At 41.6% G+C, this 18,230-nt stretch overlaps 1 protein-coding gene across 9 annotated transcripts; it reads left to right on the forward strand.

Annotated features, from left to right (window-relative positions):
- The first annotated feature begins 66 nt into the window (after nucleotides 1–66).
- SLC25A51 (solute carrier family 25 member 51) lies at nucleotides 67–11,376 on the forward strand. Of its 9 annotated transcripts, none has more exons than XM_067316582.1 (6): nucleotides 67–148; nucleotides 1,484–1,607; nucleotides 2,471–2,566; nucleotides 2,664–2,832; nucleotides 3,313–3,493; nucleotides 8,714–11,376. In XM_067316582.1, the coding sequence occupies exon 6, from the start codon at nucleotides 8,753–8,755 to the stop codon at nucleotides 9,626–9,628; it is 876 nt and encodes a 291-aa protein (XP_067172683.1). In that variant the 5' UTR covers nucleotides 67–148; nucleotides 1,484–1,607; nucleotides 2,471–2,566; nucleotides 2,664–2,832; nucleotides 3,313–3,493; nucleotides 8,714–8,752; the 3' UTR covers nucleotides 9,629–11,376. The 9 variants fall into 9 exon arrangements, 8 of the variants coding, with proteins under 8 accessions (XP_067172683.1, XP_067172686.1, XP_067172679.1 ...); XM_067316578.1 differs by lacking the exon at nucleotides 67–148 and adding an exon at nucleotides 524–1,131; XM_067316581.1 differs by lacking the exon at nucleotides 67–148 and having other exon boundaries at nucleotides 524–1,527.
- Nucleotides 11,377–18,230: the final 6,854 nt, after the last annotated feature.

An 18,230-nucleotide genomic window follows, 5' to 3' on the forward strand; every position in this document is an offset into this window, starting at 1 on the left:
TACGTCACCCTGTGCGCGAGCCGGCGGGGCTGCGTCATACGTAGGCGCGTCTGCACGGTGGAAGCGCGTCGGGCCGGGCCCGGCCGGCGGCGGCGGCTCCTGTCCCCGGCACGCCTTGCCCCCGCAGGCGCCATGGCAGCCAGAGCAGGTGTGTCACGGAGGAGGGCGGGGAGAGGCGGCGGCCGGTCGCCTCTCCCGTTCGCCCTGCTCCGCCCCGGCCGCGCCGCCCCTCGCAGCTTCCACCCGCCGCGCCGCGGGCACCGCCGCCGGCGAGGCAGGTCGCGCGGGGCTGCTGCGCGCGCGCACCGGGCGGCCGGGCGGCGGACGGGGTGCGAGGCGCAACCGGAAGCGATGGCAGGCGGGGTGGGTCAGTGCGAGTCGGGCGCGCTTCCGGGGCGGGGCAGGGCAGGGCAAGCCGTGCAGTGCCGGGGCGGCAGCGGCCCTGCGCGGCGGCAGTTCCCTGCCGGTTTGCTTCAGGAGAGCCTGCCCGTGAGCGAGCCCGGGCTGCCCGGAGGGCGGCTGCGTCGTTCTGCGCTTGGCCGCAGTGCTGCTGAGGCCTCCGGGGGGGGGCAGAGGGCACACGGACGGGTGCTCGCGGGGAGGGGGCACTCGCCAATTGTTGCAGTGAATTCATTTAAAAACAAAAGCCATTTGTCAGGTCAGCTGTGCTTTATTACATTAGTTTGCTGTTTGCCTTGTTTGACCGTTCAAATGATCGCTTAAGCTGTTGCTTTACTGTTTGCACCTTTATTTTGTTTGTATTAACGTCTGTGTTGCCTCATTTTTTACACCAAAACTGTTATAATTGTTCTTGGGTGTCTTGCCTATGTCTGCAAAATATCAGTGTCTCTAATGGGCCTTATGTGATAGGTCTTCACAAGCATCTTCAGGAACACTGAGAGTGCCTCCATTATGGTAAACTGAAAATATAACCTGTATAATTTGTAAATCTTAAGGAATGTCAGAGTTACGAGAAGAATGCAGTAAGTTAGGAACCACGTTGTCTGGGATAAAACTTCAAAAAAAAAAGTTCAGTCTTTTTCCATGTTTCAGATAGGCCCATACTGATGAGACATTGCTGGTGAGTCTGGTGACTCTTGAGCTGCTAATCTGACACCTTTATAATGGCAGGTAATCAAACTTGGAAAACTGATGAACAAAACTGTAAACAAAACTGGGAGTTCCTTTTGGCTTTAGAAAAAGCATAAAGCCTAAATATATAGGGCCAATATTTCCCATACTTGATGGTGAAAGAGTGCAAGTTTGTAATGCTACTCTGATTGAATGTTCACTTTCCAAGATAATCTTAAACTATGACTGGGCCATGAGGACTTTTTAGGTAGCACTTTAACACCACAGTGGTAAGTAGTTTGCAGTCAAGATTGCAAACATTGTGATTTCTTAACAGTGTTCTAGATACGAAGGAATACTGGGTACCAAATAACTCTTTCTCTTTATTCTCTCCCTTATGTTTCTGATCTAGTGGGTCATGTGCCAACGTTTTGAAGAGCATGGTCATTTAGGCAGGTAAATTGGCTCAAATGCTTCTTAGAAGATGTTATAGATGCTATATACCACAAGATGATAAAAGTGGCAGGCACCTGAAGGTATGGACCTTGGGTTAGGGAACATGCTATGAAAAAGAATCGTATGTTTCCCCTTCCAGGGTGCTCTGAAATTTACCTGTGGGGTGAGGGGAATTCCTGTAAAGAAATTATATGTTGTAACACCTCCAGGGATTTATACATATTGGTATTACTGTTGATCCAAAGGTTTTATTCTTTTTGAGAACTGTTTTCTTTGTAATAAATTTTAACCAGGAAGCAACTTGTGTACTCTAGTACTTGTAGGTAACACAGGCCTTATAAATTATGCCTGAAAGCAAAGGTTCTGTCATAAACATCTCTGGAAAAACTTGCTGTGCCTGTCTCTTGCATGTTCCCGAATTGTAAGCATGAGAACTAAGTTAAATTTCTCAAGGATTAATAGGGTGTCTCTGCAGTTTTAAATGCTCATTACTTGATAAATCTAGCTGTTCCACCAAAGGGAACATGTAGCTTGTAAAATTAAAGTAGGTGTCTCTCTTTGTTTTATTATGAGTGTATCCTGAGGAAGAAATGTCTGGGCTGCAGGCAGCTTTCACCAGTATAACTATGACTAGTCAAATGCCTTTTGAATCTTCTCTTTAACTGTTTTGTTTCTGATGATACACTTCCCAACTGCAGTAGCAAAACTAGCATATCCCACTCCTCTCCTCCTAGCACAGAACTGGGTAAGACCAGCTTATCTTTAGATGTAGCTATTCTAGTATATCCAAATAGACCTAAGTGGATATGAAGAATATTATTAATTGGTGTACATAAAGTGATACAAGCCCTCTAATACGAATTCCTCTCAGTGGCGTTATTCCTTGTATCAGGATAAACACTTTGTCTTTGTTAATCATTTATGTGGGGCTTTTCCTTGACAGACCTTGAAGAATTTAAGGAATAAATGAATAAGGAATAAATAAGGAAGTGCCTATGGGACCACATTATGGAGAAAGCTCCCATGCCCTTTATGAGAGGTCAGTGTGCTTGGGTGCCTCTCTGGAGTGCCTGTACCCTAATGCCCACAGTGTGGGGAACAAACAGGAGGAATTAGAAGTCTGTCTGCAATTACAGGGCTGCAATCTCATTGGGATCATGGAAGACATGGTGGAATAGCTTACAAGACAGGATTGCTGTGATGGATGGATACAGGCTTTCTAGGAAGGACTGGTCAGGATGACAAGGAGAGGGAGTTCTTTTATGTGAGAGCAACTGGAATGCACAGAGCTCTGCCTGGGGACAGGTAAGGGGTCAGCTGAGAGCTTATGGGTCAGCATAGTGTGCTGACCAACATGGGTGATGCTGTAGTGGGTGTCAACTATAGATTGGCGAGACTATAGATTCTGGCAAGAGATGTCAAGGACAGCAAGAAGGGCTTCTTCAAATATATCAGTAGCAAAAGGAAGACTAGGGAGAATGTGGGGCCTTTGCTGAATGGGGTGGGTGCCCTGGTGACAAAGGATGCAGAGATGGCAGAGTTACTGAATGCCTTCTTTGCTTCAGTCTTTACTGCTCAGGCCAGCCCTCAGGAACCCCAGACCCTGGAGGCAAGAGTGAAAGTCTGGAGGAAGGAAGACTTTCCCTTGGTGGAGGAGGATTGGGTTAGAGATCATTTAGGCAAACTTGACACCCACAAATCCATAGGACCTGATGGGATGCACCCATGAGTGCTGAGGGAGCTGGCGGATGTTATTGCTAAGCCACTCTCCATCATCTTGGAAAGGTCATGGAGGACAGGAGAGGTGCCTGAGGACTGGAAGAAAGCCAGTGTCACCCCAATCTTCAAAAAGGGCAAGAAGGAGGACCCAGGGAACTACAGGCCACTCAGCCTCACCACCATCCCAGGAAAGGTGATGGAGCAGCTCATCCTGGAGGCCATCTCCAAGCATGTGGAAGAAAAGAAGGTGATCAGGAGTAGTCAGCATGGCTTCCCCAAGGGGAAATCATGCCTAACCAATCTGATAGCCTTCTATGATGGAATGACTGGCTGGGTAGATGAGGGGAGAACAGTGGATGTTGTCTGCCTTGCCTTCAGCAAGGCTTTTGACACTGTCTCCCATAACATCCTCATAGACAAGCTCAGGAAGTGTGGGCTGGATGAGTGGACAGTGAGGTGGATTGAGAACTGGCTGAATGGCAGAGCTCAGAGGGTTGTGATCAGCTGCTCAGAGTCTAATTGGAGGCCTGTAGCTAGCGGTGTCCCCCAGGGGTCAGTCCTGGGTCCAGTCTTGTTCAACTTCTTCATCAATGACCTGGATGAAGGAACAGAGTGCACCCTCAGCAAGTTTGCTGATGATACAAAACTGGGAGGAGTGGCCAATACCCCAGAGGGCTGTTCTGCCATTCAGAGAGACCTGGACAGGCTGGAGAGCTGGGCGGAGTGGAACCTCCTGAAGTTCAACAAAGGCAAGTGCAGGGTCCTTCACCTAGGGAGGAATAACCCCATGCACCAGGACAGGTTGGGGGTTGACCTGCTGGAAAGCAGCTCTGCCAAGAAGGACCTGGGAGTGCTGGTGGACACCAAGTTAAGCATGAGGCAGCAATGTGCCCTTGTGGCCAAGAAGGCCAATGGTATCCTGGGGTGCATCAGGAATAGTGTTGCCAGCAGGTCGAGGGAGGTGATTCTCCTCCTCTACTCAGCCCTGGTGAGGCCACATCTGGAGTACTGTGTCCAGTTCTGGGCTCCCCAGTACAAGAGGGATGTGGCACTACTGGAGCAAGTCCAGCGGAGGGGTACAAAGACGATTAGGGGACTGGAGCATCTCTCTTATGAGGAAAGGCTGAGAGAGCTGGGCCTGTTTAGCTTGGAGAAGAGAAGGCTGAGAGGAGATCTTATCAATGTGTACAAGTATCTGAAGGGAGGCTGTCAAGAGGATGGGGCTAGACTCTTTTCAGTGGTGCCGAGTGACAGGACGCGAGGCAATGGGCACAAACTGAAACACAGACACTTCCATCTTAACATGAGGAAAAACTTTTTCACTGTGAGGGTGACAGAGCACTGAACCAGGTTGCCCAGAGAGGTTGTGGAGTCTCCTTCTCTGGAGATATTCAAAACACGCCTGGATGCAATCCTGTGCAATGTGCTCTAGGTGACCCTGCTTGAGCAGGGGGGTTGGACTAGATGATCTCCAGAGGTCCCTTCCAACCTCAGCGATTCTGTGATTCTGTGATTGCCTGATCAGGAAGAAGTAGAAGACAAGGTCTTCTTCAGAGAATTGGAAGAAGCTTCATGTTCAGAGCCCCCAGTCCTCCTGGTGGACTACAGAGATATTCTCATATTTTCTCCCTCTGCCTCAAGTTGTATTCTATATCTTATATCTATATTCTATCTATATCTTATGTATAGAAAGATATGTAAGATAGAATTTCAAGACACTGTCCAAGCATGTAGGGATGGGGTTAGGAAAGCCAAAGTCCATCTGGAGTGCAACTGGCAAGGGACATGAAGGGCAACAAGAAAGGCTTCTGTAAGTACATAAGTAGCAAAAGGAAAGTTAGGAAAAATGTGGACCTGCTGCTGAATGAGGCTGGAGCATTGATGACAAAGGACACCAAAAAGGCAGAGGTACTGAATACATTCTTCACCTCAGTCTTTACTGGTAAAACCAGCTTTCAGGAATGCCAAGACCCTGAGACCACAGGGGAAGTCTGGAGTAATGTGGAATAGGATCAGGTTAGGGAATGGTTAAACAAATTGGACAGACACAAGTTCACTGGCCCTGGTGGGATGCACACACAAAGGCTGAGGAAGCTGGCTGATGTCATTGCAAAGCCACACTTGATTATCTTTAAAAGGTCATGGTGATTGGGAGAGATTCCTAAGGACTGGAAGAGAGCAGATATCACTCCGGTCTTGAAGAAGGGCAAAAAAGAGAATTCAGGGAACTACAGCCTGCTCATTCTCACCTCCTTCCCTGGGAAGGTGATGGAGCAACTAAACCCTTGATGCCATTTCTAGATTTATGAAGGACAGGAAAGCTATTGGGAGTAGTCAGCATGGCTTCACAAATGGGAAATCATGCTCAACCAACCTGATGGCCTTCTATGATGAGGTGACTGGCTTAGTGAATGACGGGGAGAGCAATAGGTGATGCTGAGCAATAGATGATGTTTAGTCTCCCATAACTAAAGGCAAGCTGATAAAGTACAGGCTAGTTGAATGGACAGTGAGGTAGGCTGAAAACTGGCTGAACTGCTGGGCTCAGAGGGTTGTGATCAGCAGCATGAAGTCCAACTGGAGGCCAGTCACCAGTCTTGTGCCCCAGGGCTCGATACAAGGCTGATACTGTTTAGCATCTTCCTTAATGACCTAGATGGTGGGATCAAATGCATCCTCAGCAAGTTTGCTAATCGCACAAAACTGGGAGGAGTGGCTGATGCACCAGATGATTTTCTTCCTGTTCAGAGGTACCTCAACAGGCTGGAGATGTGGACCAAGAGGAAACTCAAAGTTCAACAAGGGGGATTGTCAAGTTCTACACCTGGGGAGGAATAAGCCCATGCACTAGTACAAGTTGGGGATCAACTAGCTGGAAAGCAGCTTGGCAGAAAAGGTGGTGGATAAGTTGAACATAAGCCAGCAATGGGCCCTTATGGCAAAGAAGATACCATCATGTATCCTGGGCTGCATTAGGCAGTGTTGCCAGCAGGTCAAGGGAGGTGATCTTTCCCTTCTACTCAGCCCTGGTGAGGCCACACCTGGAGTGCTGTGTCCCTGCTGGGGTCCCCAGTACAGGACAGACATGGACCTGCTAGAGTGAGTCTGGTGAAGAGCCATGAAGATGATTAAGGGACAGGAGCATCTGTCATAGGAGGAGGGGCTGAGAGAGCTGGGAGTGTTCAACCTGAAGAAGAGAAGGTGTGGGTGGGGAGGGGATTTTACTGGTGTTTATACATATCTGATGGGAGGGTGTATGGAGAAGTGGACCAGACTCTTCTCAGTGGTGCCCAGTCACAGGATGAGGCATTGAAACATAGGAAATTCCACTTGAATGCAAGAAAACAGTTTACTGTGATTGAACACTGGGACATTTTGCCTGGAGAGGCTATGGAGTCTCTATCCTTGGAGATATTCAGAAGTAGTCTAGACACAGTCCTGGACAACCTTCTGTAGCTGACCCTGCTTTGAGCAAGGGGGTCAAACCGGATGATCTCCAGAGGTCCTATCCAACCCAAACTATTCTGTCATTCTGTGAATTAAATAGTGTGTTTTCTTTTAAAAATAAGTGGCATACTTGGTCAAAATAATCCATCAAGTTGCTTCATGTAATGCAAGTTGTTTGTGTTTAGCTTTTGCTGTGCATCCTTCATAGTACAGCCTATAGCGACTGCACACTGAGAAAGAGTTCCTCTTGCCAAGCAGGGGATGTAGCCCAAAACACCTTTTTTTAAAAATCTTTTGAAAATCTGGTTTACTTCGCCACCAGGGACTATTTGAAGTTCACAAAAACTGCACCAGCCTTACTTGACTTTACAGCAACCTGTGCTATAATGGAAGTTAGGATTCTGATCAGCTACAGAACCAGAGTTTTAAAGTTGTTGAATAAGTAATCCAATTTTAAATGGAGATCATATGTTGCCTGTTAATGGTTACTTCAGGGTTTTCTCTGCTTTATTGAATAGAACTGTTCATTGTGTCCTTCAGAGTCTTAGAACTAGCAGAGCTGAATGTCTTCTCAGATGTCTCTACAGACAATTCAAATCAAGTGTGGGTTCAAGATCACAGAATCACAGAATGGTTGAGGTTGGAAGGGACCTCTGGAGATCTAGTCCAACCCCCCTGCTCAAGCAGGGTCACCTAGAGCACATTGTACAGGGTCATGTCCAGACAGCTTTTGAATATCTCCAGAGAAGGAGACTTAGCAGCTTTTTGCTTAGAGCCACCTGGTTCATATTTCTAAATCACAGATCATAAATCAAAACTGTTCCATGATTCTGATTTTAAACAGGAACAGAAAGGTTCCCCCATTTACAAGCAGGGCGTACTCACCCCACTGTAACTCCACAGAAATCCATAGGGATAACCTTCCAGTATGGAACAGGAAAAGGAAGAAGAGAATGAGCAAGTATTTAGCCGATGATTGTCCCTTTTGGAGTGGTAAGAGCACCCACTGCACTAGCTTCTTCAGGAGAAAAAAAAATATCTATGTATAGAAGGGCTAAATACATCATATGTCCTCTTGATGTTATTAACAACACTAAGCATAGCAAGAGCTGTCAAATATTTCCACATCTTCCTCTTCATCTTTCTCATGGTTGAGTTGCCTTCTCCTCCATTCTGATGGCACTGACTGAGCCAAGCAGTAAGCAAAAACCTATCGTTTACTGATAGGGAAGTGGTTGATGCAATAATCTCTGACTAGAAACAATGAATGGAAGTGGCTCACTCCTTTCCCACCTCAATGAGCAGTGGCTGTTTATTTTTTAGTTCATTCATTCAATTTTAGTTCATGAGAACTGCTGCAAGTCCCCTTTAGTGCAGATTTGCTGTCTTCCTTTGTAGACGAGGCTGTAGGTCATTTAACTGGACCCAGAGGTCAAGGTGCAAAAACAGTGACTCAATTTTCTTGTCACTTAATTTAATCCTGTGATTAAAATTGTTAAAATTATCTGTTGCTTTCTGCTACAAGGAAAAGCAGGTAGGAAAAAACAGAATTTATAATGCTACTGAGTTGTGTGGGATGTTTTTGTTTTTTAATCCCCTCCTTAAGGACCTCTCCCAGCCCCCTTGGTGATCTGTATTTTATTAGTATGAAAATAGACCTTTCAGCATTTGAATTCCTTAAAGTACTTAATGGGAAATCTAATGTGTAAAAATCCTATTTATCTTGAGATTTGCAGCTGGAATGTGGTACTGGAAGAGGTCTATATCTGTTTGCTTCCCCATTTAATTTGGTTTTAATTAACAAAACATGCAGAGAGAAAAGATGCTGGTTAGTCAGGTCCTTGAGACTTTTGCAGAAAATAGTGTGTCTCTGTGACTGTCAGATACAGCATTTGTCACCTTTCTCCTTCAAATTTTATGGACTTTGCTCACATGTAAGATACTGGGTGTTGTGTGAATGATCCACTAGTGGGGGGGAAAAAGCTGCATTATTTCCATGTTCTATCTTTTCTTTATGTAGGAAAGGAGAACTGAGATATAATACAGTAAGAAAAACAGAATGATGGATTCAGAAGGTTGTGCCCCAGTGAATTCAAAGCAAGATCTAAGTCATCACATAAAGGCTACATCTGGTAAACATTATCTTTGTGGCTATTGTGCTGCCTTCACAAATATAGCCGTCACTTTTCCCATCCAGAAGGTCCTTTTTCGACAACAGCTGTATGGCTTGAAAACAAAGGACGCAGTACATCAGTTACAGAAAGATGGAATTAGAAATCTCTATCGTGGCATCCTTCCTCCATTAATGCAGAAAACGACGACTCTGGCTCTAATGTTTGGGTTGTATGAAGATTTCTCCTCATTGCTCCATAGCCACACAAGTGCTCCTGAGCTCTTCACCCGTAGCATAGCAGCAGTGCTTGCAGGGACCACTGAAGCTCTTCTTACACCTTTTGAGCGAGTTCAAACTTTGCTTCAGGACTACAAATATCATGACAAATTTACAAACACTTACCAGGCTTTCAAGGTACTGAAAGACTATGGGATTAGAGAATATTATCGGGGTTTGGTACCTATTCTGCTCCGAAATGGACCCAGTAATGCACTCTTCTTTGGCCTACGCGGACCCATCAAACAATGTCTGCCTGAAGCAACTTCTTACAGCGCTCATTTGGTCAATGACTTCATCTGTGGAGGGCTGTTGGGTGCCATGCTGGGATTCTTATTTTTCCCAATGAATGTTGTAAAAGCTCGCATGCAGTCTCAAATTGGTGGTGAATTTCAGTCTTTCTCAAAAGTTTTTGTGAAAATCTGGCTAGAACGTGATAGAAAACTGATCCATCTTTTCAGAGGAGCCCATCTGAATTACCATCGTTCTGTCTTGTCCTGGGGCATAATCAATGCAACTTATGAATTCCTGCTGAAGCTGTTATGAAAAATACTGTCTACCTTTGCAGTCCTTCTGTTCACTTGGTATTGGCACACCTGAGGTCACTTAACCCTGGAGAACAGATTAGTTTATGAAACTTTCTATGAATAACATGGAGTATCATGAAACATAAGAGAATTCAAGGCAGCAGTTACTTCAGTAAGGAGATGAGTGCCTGCTTAGTGTGAAAAGTAATCCTGGCCTTTGATATTTATGGGGTGAATGATGGTGCCTCTAAACCTTGATGCAATTAAGACTCTTTGAAGTTTTTATGCACTGGCAGTTCAATTTGGCCATAATGGAGTTCCTAGACAAATGCAAGGTTTAAAACAACAACAAACTTATGCATTAGTCCAGTAGCTTATTCCATATCACTTCCACAACTTTTAACACTCCCAGTGATTGAAAATGCTTCACTGTGTGCATTGTAGAATATGAAAATCAAGGAGGGCCTGATGAAAGCTACTTCTCTTGCTTGATTTACTTCAAAACCTTTTTATAAGAACTATATTTTCAAATGTTTGGGAGTTCTAAGTTATCCTTATAGTTTAAAACTTATGGAGGAGTCCAGATGAGGATGACTGACTTCTCAAACCTCAAACTTAAATTAAGCCTACGCAATCTGTTCTGCCAACTACTTTACTGCTTGGCTTTAACATGAACTGTTCATTCAGCAATGTAAAAGCAGTTACTGAATGTTTAACTTCAGTGTGAGCTGACCCCAATTCAAAGTGGGATTGTGTACATGTATGTGTGTGCCTTGATGTGAAATGGGAAATGTGGAAAGAATGAAACAGCAGTTTTACTTAAAGCTTTAAAGTGTCCTTCCTTGTTAAAAATCTATTTGTGAAGATGGCATACTTGATTTTTCTGCTTTTTTTTTTTTTTTTTTGCATTGCTTTGTTTCTGTTGTAAACAGCTATGGTGCCAGAAAGATGGCTGTTCTTTCTGTAATGTTAATATAATAAATAGTTCAGCTTCCCCTTGTTGTGAAAGTAGTTCACAAACAGTTGTTTTGTACTGAGGTATCTTGTGTTTTGCATTTTGCAAATTATTTTTGTTTCATTTGGGCTGTGGTGTAATTGTGGCAGTTCTATCCACTTTATGCATACTCTGAACAATCTGTAAAACAGAATTGTACATTGGCACTGATATGAGATTTCTGGGTATAACCACTTAAGCAGAGGTATATAAGTATAGTGGAGATGATACCTACCAGGAGACAGCCAAAGAGGACCTTAGATGCAGCCAGATAGGAGAAATACAGTGTTTGGAGAAGCCCTTAAGGACTTCTGTAGGCTTGAATGCTAGGAAACACTTGTGGAAATGTGAAGTATTGTCTGTATTATAGACTTGGGAGGTGAGAGAGGTAAGACTTAAAGCATTAGAGAAGAGAAGAGGACAGCAAGTGTGACCAACAACCAGATGATTGTCTTAAAAACTATTTGATTCTCTTTGGGGAGAGGGGAGGAATTCCCCAAATGTCATGAAATACTCTATTTTGGGGGTGAACAGGAAAGCTTTCAGAATCTGTTCTGAATTGGTCTTTTCCTAAGCTTTAGAGAGGCTATTACATTTATTATTCATGTGCTGTACCTGTCCCCAGAGATCAATTCTAAACAGTACATTATGGATATAATCATAATATAGGACCTAGCTTCACAGTCAAAATGGCCAGGCACAAGTGAGCATTATTTTTATCTCAGTGTCGTGATTATATGCATTTAAATAAAACGTCTGTTGAATGTTTGTTACTTGCAGAATCTGATTTTTGCTAGTGTATTGGTTTTTGTAATCACTCCTTGATGGAATAAAAAAAGAGTAAATCCTGTTTCTCTTGTGAAAGATGCTATATGCTTCTCTAATTTGGGGAAATCTGAGTAGTTAAAAAGAGTTTAACATAAGCCTGCCACTAATTCCTAATGTGCATTACTATAGGAAAAAGAGTAAGTGCAGGCCTTATCTGTGCTACTCATGCTTAATATTTCACATGTTTAGATGGAACACAGTGAAGGTGTTTCATGATAGAACTATGCTTAAGTATAATCTTTGTGTTGTAAAATTCAGTATAAGTAAAGGAATCATATGCTTAAATTATGGATGTTTTTGTGTAAGAGGACAGATAATTATCAGTGAAGAGAAAGGTGTATAAGTTTTAACACAACAAGGCTAAACACAGGTTGAAGGGATATAGAATATGTAGTTTACTAAACAGCATATGTTGCCAGTCCTAGAAGATAACACAAAGGGAATTGCAGTGCTTCAGCTAGACTGAAGACAGCTTGGTTCAGGTTAGTTTCAAGATTGTTATAACCAAGCTCACTTACTTCATACTTCAAAAAGTTGGAATATTAAGAGTGCAACTGGTATTTAGCATAAATTTAGACTGCTATCTAGCTAGGACCAGGAAGGATGAGATCTTCAACCTAACCACTAGCTAGCAGCATTTCTGTGTTGTATAGTGCAAACAGTGTTACTGCAGGTTAGTGTGAAGGAGAAAGTTTTACATAGAGGCCTGCATGACCTCAGTTATCTTCCTTGGCAGGTTAATACTTTTCCATGGGATAGCTCAGGCATAAGATCCTAAATCTTTTGTTGACTGTCACCATCATCGCTGCATCCATGCAATATATCAGATGCAAGCAAAATGCGCTTTGTTACCCTTATCACAACAACATCAGGCCATTGTGGAACAGCTGAAGAGTTTAGGAACCAGGTGCAGCCTTCTGTAAAAATATGCTGCCAGCAGCTATAGCCAATCTTGACCAACCTCTATAGCAAGAGGTTCACTGTGATCACTGGCCTTTCTTCTGCTGTTCCTGGGACACTACAACAATCATTTCCTGCTAAAGAAGGGGATTCCACTGCTAACAGAAATACTGCAGTGATGAAGAAAAATGGTTAGAATTTGGGTAATAACCACTTTGAGCAACGGTCAGTAATATTACAAAATACTGCTCTGTCCATTTGAGACTTATCTCCATTCTGAAGATCTACCTCTTTTAAGCCAATTGAGTCTGAGCAACTGCAACTGCCTTTTAAGTTCAGTCAGTTCTTAGTTGTTTACATTGAGAAAATAAACAAGGTTATTTCATCTTTTGCATAGAAAAGAAGTAAACTAATATAAAGGAGATGTCAGTAGCTTTCAGCAGCTCTTAAATGACAGCATGCCTGGAAAAGGTATGAAGCTTCAGTAATAGCTATGCAAAATAAACATCATGTGCCAGTTACATGTTGTGATATGCTGGTTATTTTTTCTCATAGAAACTAATGCTATTATTTATCTAATTATGAGACAGCTTTCCTGTTGTTTATTATGAAACATTTAATGAAGGGGCAGGGAAAGCCACATGTGCTTTCAAGACTGAAAAGTATTTTTCCAGAGTCAAGATAGAATAATCTGGATACAGTACATTATTTTAGACAGGGTAGAGACTATTTACCACTGCCTGCTTTGGAGGTGTGCCTCAAGAACAAGGCTTTCTACAGAAAAAAGTCAGGTTATGAGTCAAGTTTCAGTCTTATCTCATTAAATTTCAAGGGAACTCAAAAACAATACAATTGGGACTGTGCATCAGTAATTGCCTCTATAGAAAATCAGGGCAAGAATGTGCTCTTTTTTCAGCTGCTTAGCTAGAATTTGCCTTCTCCCCCAGATCCACCTTCTGATTTAAACTCAAGTGTCATGTTGAGCAGAAGCAGCTCAGGAACACAATTGCTCCTGCTTGCATTGTGACCTCATTTACTGTAAACACATCAGCAAATAGTTGTGGCATGCAGAATACGTCCTAAGTATGCAGTGATGCTGGGGACACTTCTCCAGTGCTGTTTTCACTCTAGCTAGTGGCAAATGGCTTTACTAGAGCTCCACCCATTGCAAGTGGAAGTATAATACTGCAGAGAGCAAATGGAATGTCACATTTGCAGGAAAAGGTAAAGATTTCAGAAAGAACAGGGTCATTACCAGAACACTTGCAGTGCCTTCCTTCCATTCAGAGTCAGGGTAGAACTGCCTTTAAAACAAAGCAAAAATAGACATTGTTCCTAGTGGGTTGTATTCCTGCTGCCCATTTTGGCAAGCAGAAGACCCGCAATTTAGTTTGTACCCCATTTAACAGTTTTGGGTCTGTCAAAGCACAACCTGGAGAGAGAGCAGTGTCAGGCATACAGGCAGCTTCACAACAAAGATTCAATTACACCTGCAGAAAATGACAACTGTTTGAGGCAGTCTTTTCACACCAGACAAGAATAAGACACTACCTCATACACACCTGTCTCCCTCTGCTCTGCCATGGGTAATTTTCATTTCCAGTTTTACACTGTTCTATTTGAGCTGACATCTGCCTGCTCACAATTGCAAAACTTCAGCAAAATTTTAAGACCAACAATGCCTTTGGTATGCAGCTTTCAAGGGTTTAATGTTGGAACAAAAGGAGCTCTGTAAACCATAGCTAAGTCCTCAGTCAACAGAATGATCAACCACAGTCTTACTTTGTCATTATCATACTAACCTCAGCATATTACTTGCTTTCTAGGCTTTGTGAGTCAGCTGTTTCTTCTTCCAAGTATGCCTGATGTTAAGGACTGTAGTAGACTGATGGAGGAATCAGACATGTTAGATACCAGGTTGTTTTGTTCTAAGTACTCTTTTTTTTTTTTTCTTTCTTAGTAGTAGGGAGTGGGCAAGAACCAGTAAGCACTATAGTGGAGAGCTCAGTGCAAGATAACTACAAGAGATTTTAAATTCACTGAATTATTAAATGCTTAATTTATTATGCAAGCAAGAGAAACTGTCCACAAACAGTAAATTAGTATATGGCTGTAAATACAGTATATTCAGAACAGTTCTGATACTTTTAGTATTGCATTAAAAGGCTAAAGATTTTACTATGAAATCTCAGGTATTTCAAAATATTCTACATACACAATTTATTTTTGTATTAAAAAAAAAACTTGCACTTGGTTGAGAATACTTAGTGCTTAAAAAAAAAAAAAGCACCATCAACTGTTATCAGGAAATGAAAAGGTTTATTTTTCCTCCAGGACAGAAATATTATGGACACTGTCAACTTTTTCCTTCTATTCCAATTTTGTAAATTAGATTTTTCTTAACTTTCATTTGGCAAGTGTATTTTTGATGTCAACAGTCAAAATTTCATAGAGCAACAGACTTGTGTTTTTTGCTATCAGGCCCCTTCTTCACATCAGTATTACCTAAAATTCCTTTACAGGTGACATCTACATTCTAACTCTGGTATTAGGCAATAAAAAAAGTGTCCTTACCAAGACTCCAAGCCTGCAAACAAACCCTGGAATGAGGGGGGTTGTCTAAGTCACTGTGCTTTTTCCCTACCACCAACTGCGTTTTTGAGGCATACTAGCTACATTTTCCCCTGAACTAACCATGTCTGACAAGCATACTGATTCTCCATGGCTGTATGTGTATGTGTATACTGAAATACACAAACATACCTAATACAGAGAAAGTACATATACAAAAATGTCATTTGGTAATCCCATTAACAGTTTCTTCTTTCTCACCCCCAGAAACTAACAGTGCTGTAGTGATTTAAAAACTGACCTCTAATGGAATATTCAGAAAATGCATTTAATTCCAATAAGAACGGTCCCTAGACTATTACAAAAGGTTAACTGCCTTCAAACATACTAGTGTTGTTACAGAGATCTTACCATGCAGCTTATCTGCTTCTGCTGATCAGACATGCTGAGAATGGAAGAATTATTTTACTACAATATTTCATGAATGTGAAACCATGCATTTATAAAGCATATTACATGCTTTACAGTCAAACTAAGTTCTATCTTCAGTAGAAATACTGTAAAATTTAGCAAGTGGTGTAACACTTGAGTGGTCTAAAACAGACCAGTGTAAAGAGAAACTGGTATAAACCACTACTGCATTTTGCTATTAATGCAAAGTTCATAATTCAATCTATCATTTGAAACATTTTCTTGTCTATGACAGCTTTTTGGTTTTTTAAATAGTTCTTCCCCTTTGAAGTTTAAGGGCTGATAGTTAAGAATTTGCTTTTTGATATGTAGCAGTAAAATTTTTTTTTGCTATCTAGAAATAATCCAAAGCTCACCCACAAATTACTTCATTAATTCAGTAAGGCAGGATAATACAATTTAGAAAGACAAAAGCTAAAAATCATTCCCTCCCCCAAGATGCAACTGCAAGGCATATCAGTTATAATACTGAATACAATTTCAGGATAACTGTTAGGTGAACCTCATAGGTAAAATATCCTAGCTTTCATTGAAAACTTCCAAGTATTGGTGCAGAGGAGTAATCACTCACAACTTAAGGTTATCTACTCATTTTAATTCAAACTTATTGCATACTTAATCAGAAGAATTAGGCAACATTCCTAATAGTTTACATGGATGGAATCTGTTTTAATATAAAATGCACCTGCTCCTTTTCATGCTGTACACACTACAAAAGCATCAACACATCATCAAAACCCTCAACCAGGTCAACTGCTACCATCAGTCTCACACTTCTCAATGGTCTTGGTTTTCAGAGCTATGACCAAATCTGGTTAAACTATCACTCTTGGTGCTCTGCACAGTATGTAGTATTTAGATGCAATATGACATGTGCCACTTTATAGTTTCAATTCTTTATACAGAACAGTTAGTGTCCAATATTTCAGAACAATAATCTTATAAAAAACAGCATGTCATGAGGTAGAATTAAAAAACTAAAACTCAGTACGTATTAACAGGCATAGTTTAAAGTCACAAGCAATCTACCAGTTCAGGGAATTCTGATAGTCTTACTAGGAAAAAAAAAAAGAAAAGAAAGAAGAAAAAACAGCCATGAAATAACCAAAAACTGTTTTGACTTCACAGGTGCTTCTTAGCCTCCAAAATGAACATGTTTCAAGTCTGTGAAAATAGTATTTAGGAGCTATTCAGAATGTTTCCTACAGTTCCTTAAATGATGCTTAGTAAAACATTACATAAGCTGAGAAAGCAGCAGCCTATAAGAAGAGGTGGCCTATGGAAAAAGTCCTCATGGTCCACAGAATGAGAGGCTGGAGGAAAAACAGTGGGTTTTTGGGGGTATTTTTTTTGTTTGTTTGTTTTTTTTACACTGATGGGCCTCTTACTCCATTTTTAATGGAGGAGAGCAGAGAAAAATCTACGTGTTTGTATAGCCACCTTCCATTCTGATTTCAAATTACTTGAGAATCTATCTACTTCTCCTGGGTTGATCACAGTAAATTTAACACTTCCACTGGATTAGTTTCAAGAACACAGTATCCAGTGTTTTCTCCACACACAGATTTTTTTTGTGTGTGTGTAAACAGCCTGGTAATTAAAAACACCTTGCAGTTAGGCTCCTTCTTTGCATAAGAAAATTGTTTTCCAGCACTGTCATTATTACTTGCACACTTCACTTTCAGTACTTTATGTCACAGACCAGAAGAGTCTCTCTCAAGCGTTTCTAATAAACCAACAAATCCAAGCTGCCTGCAATTTAGATTTGGGTTTGCAGGCTGTAATATAATACACACATTAAAGGACATGGATGTCAATGGAAATGCTATATAACTAACTGGTCTGGGTAGGCTGATGTATTTCTACACTACTATACAAACTTTATTATGCAGTCACTAAGCCCTATTTTTCATGACTTGGCCAATTTGCTTGGAGAGAAGAAAGTACCTTTTTATGAATAGCTTCTTACAGTCTTCTGAAAGCACTTACATATTTAAGTGTTTGAACTCAAGAGTCACGGTGTTCATTTTCAAAAAATAGGGGATATCCCTTAGTTCATGACTTCCCATCATAAACGGGAATTTTGAGTGTAATTTTGAGTTCAAGGCAGTAGTTTCAGCAATAGGAGAATTGCTCAGAAGATGTATGCTATGGGACATTTTTAGTGGCTGAGAAGATCATGAGCAGACCTCTGCATTTTAAGTTAACTCAGGACATTTACTTAAAGAAGAATTCTGCCTCCTCCAGCTGGGAAGACATTCTACTGAGAGACAACCACAGAACAATTCCATTAAAAAACATGAGACTATAAAACTTTGGACATTTATCCAAGAATAGGATGTGTCTCAGTTGCAAATATTCATCTATTTCCATTTAGTCCTTTATCACTCAGTTGCTGGAAATGATGAAAACCCAAGGGAGAGTAATTAACTAGTCCAGTCCTCAGATTATCAAATATCCGATATTAAAGGCTTATTATTAAAGAAATTCACCACCAGAATTAGAAAGTTTAAGATTAAGTTTTTCTCACACTGCAGAGAAGCCTTAAGTTTCAATGACTCCTCCACCAGCACCACAGAGAACATTACCTACATAAATTCAAAATGACATCAGAGGATTGTCAGCTTTATGTATTTCCAGCTATTTCATCTTCACAGATGTCTACTTTTTCCCCAAACAGTAAACAAACAATTTTTGCAAAAAGATGCAACAGTCAGCCTTCAACGAGCATTTTCTGTCAAGCTGCAGATACTGAATCTAAATACCAAAATATGATGATCCTTTTTAGGTAAAGCTTCCTGTACAGTTCAGTGTATGTTTTGTCAGTAAAATCTTAGTGAAATATTCAAAAAATTAC

This window comes from Apteryx mantelli, chromosome Z (genome assembly GCF_036417845.1).
Source record: "Apteryx mantelli isolate bAptMan1 chromosome Z, bAptMan1.hap1, whole genome shotgun sequence".
NCBI classification, from domain to species: Eukaryota; Metazoa; Chordata; class Aves; order Apterygiformes; family Apterygidae; genus Apteryx; species Apteryx mantelli.

Coding starts and splice junctions, on each gene's coding strand:
- SLC25A51 (XM_067316582.1), top strand. CDS start 8,753: ATGATGGATTCAGAAGGTTGTGCCCCAGTGAATTCAAAGCAAGATCTA.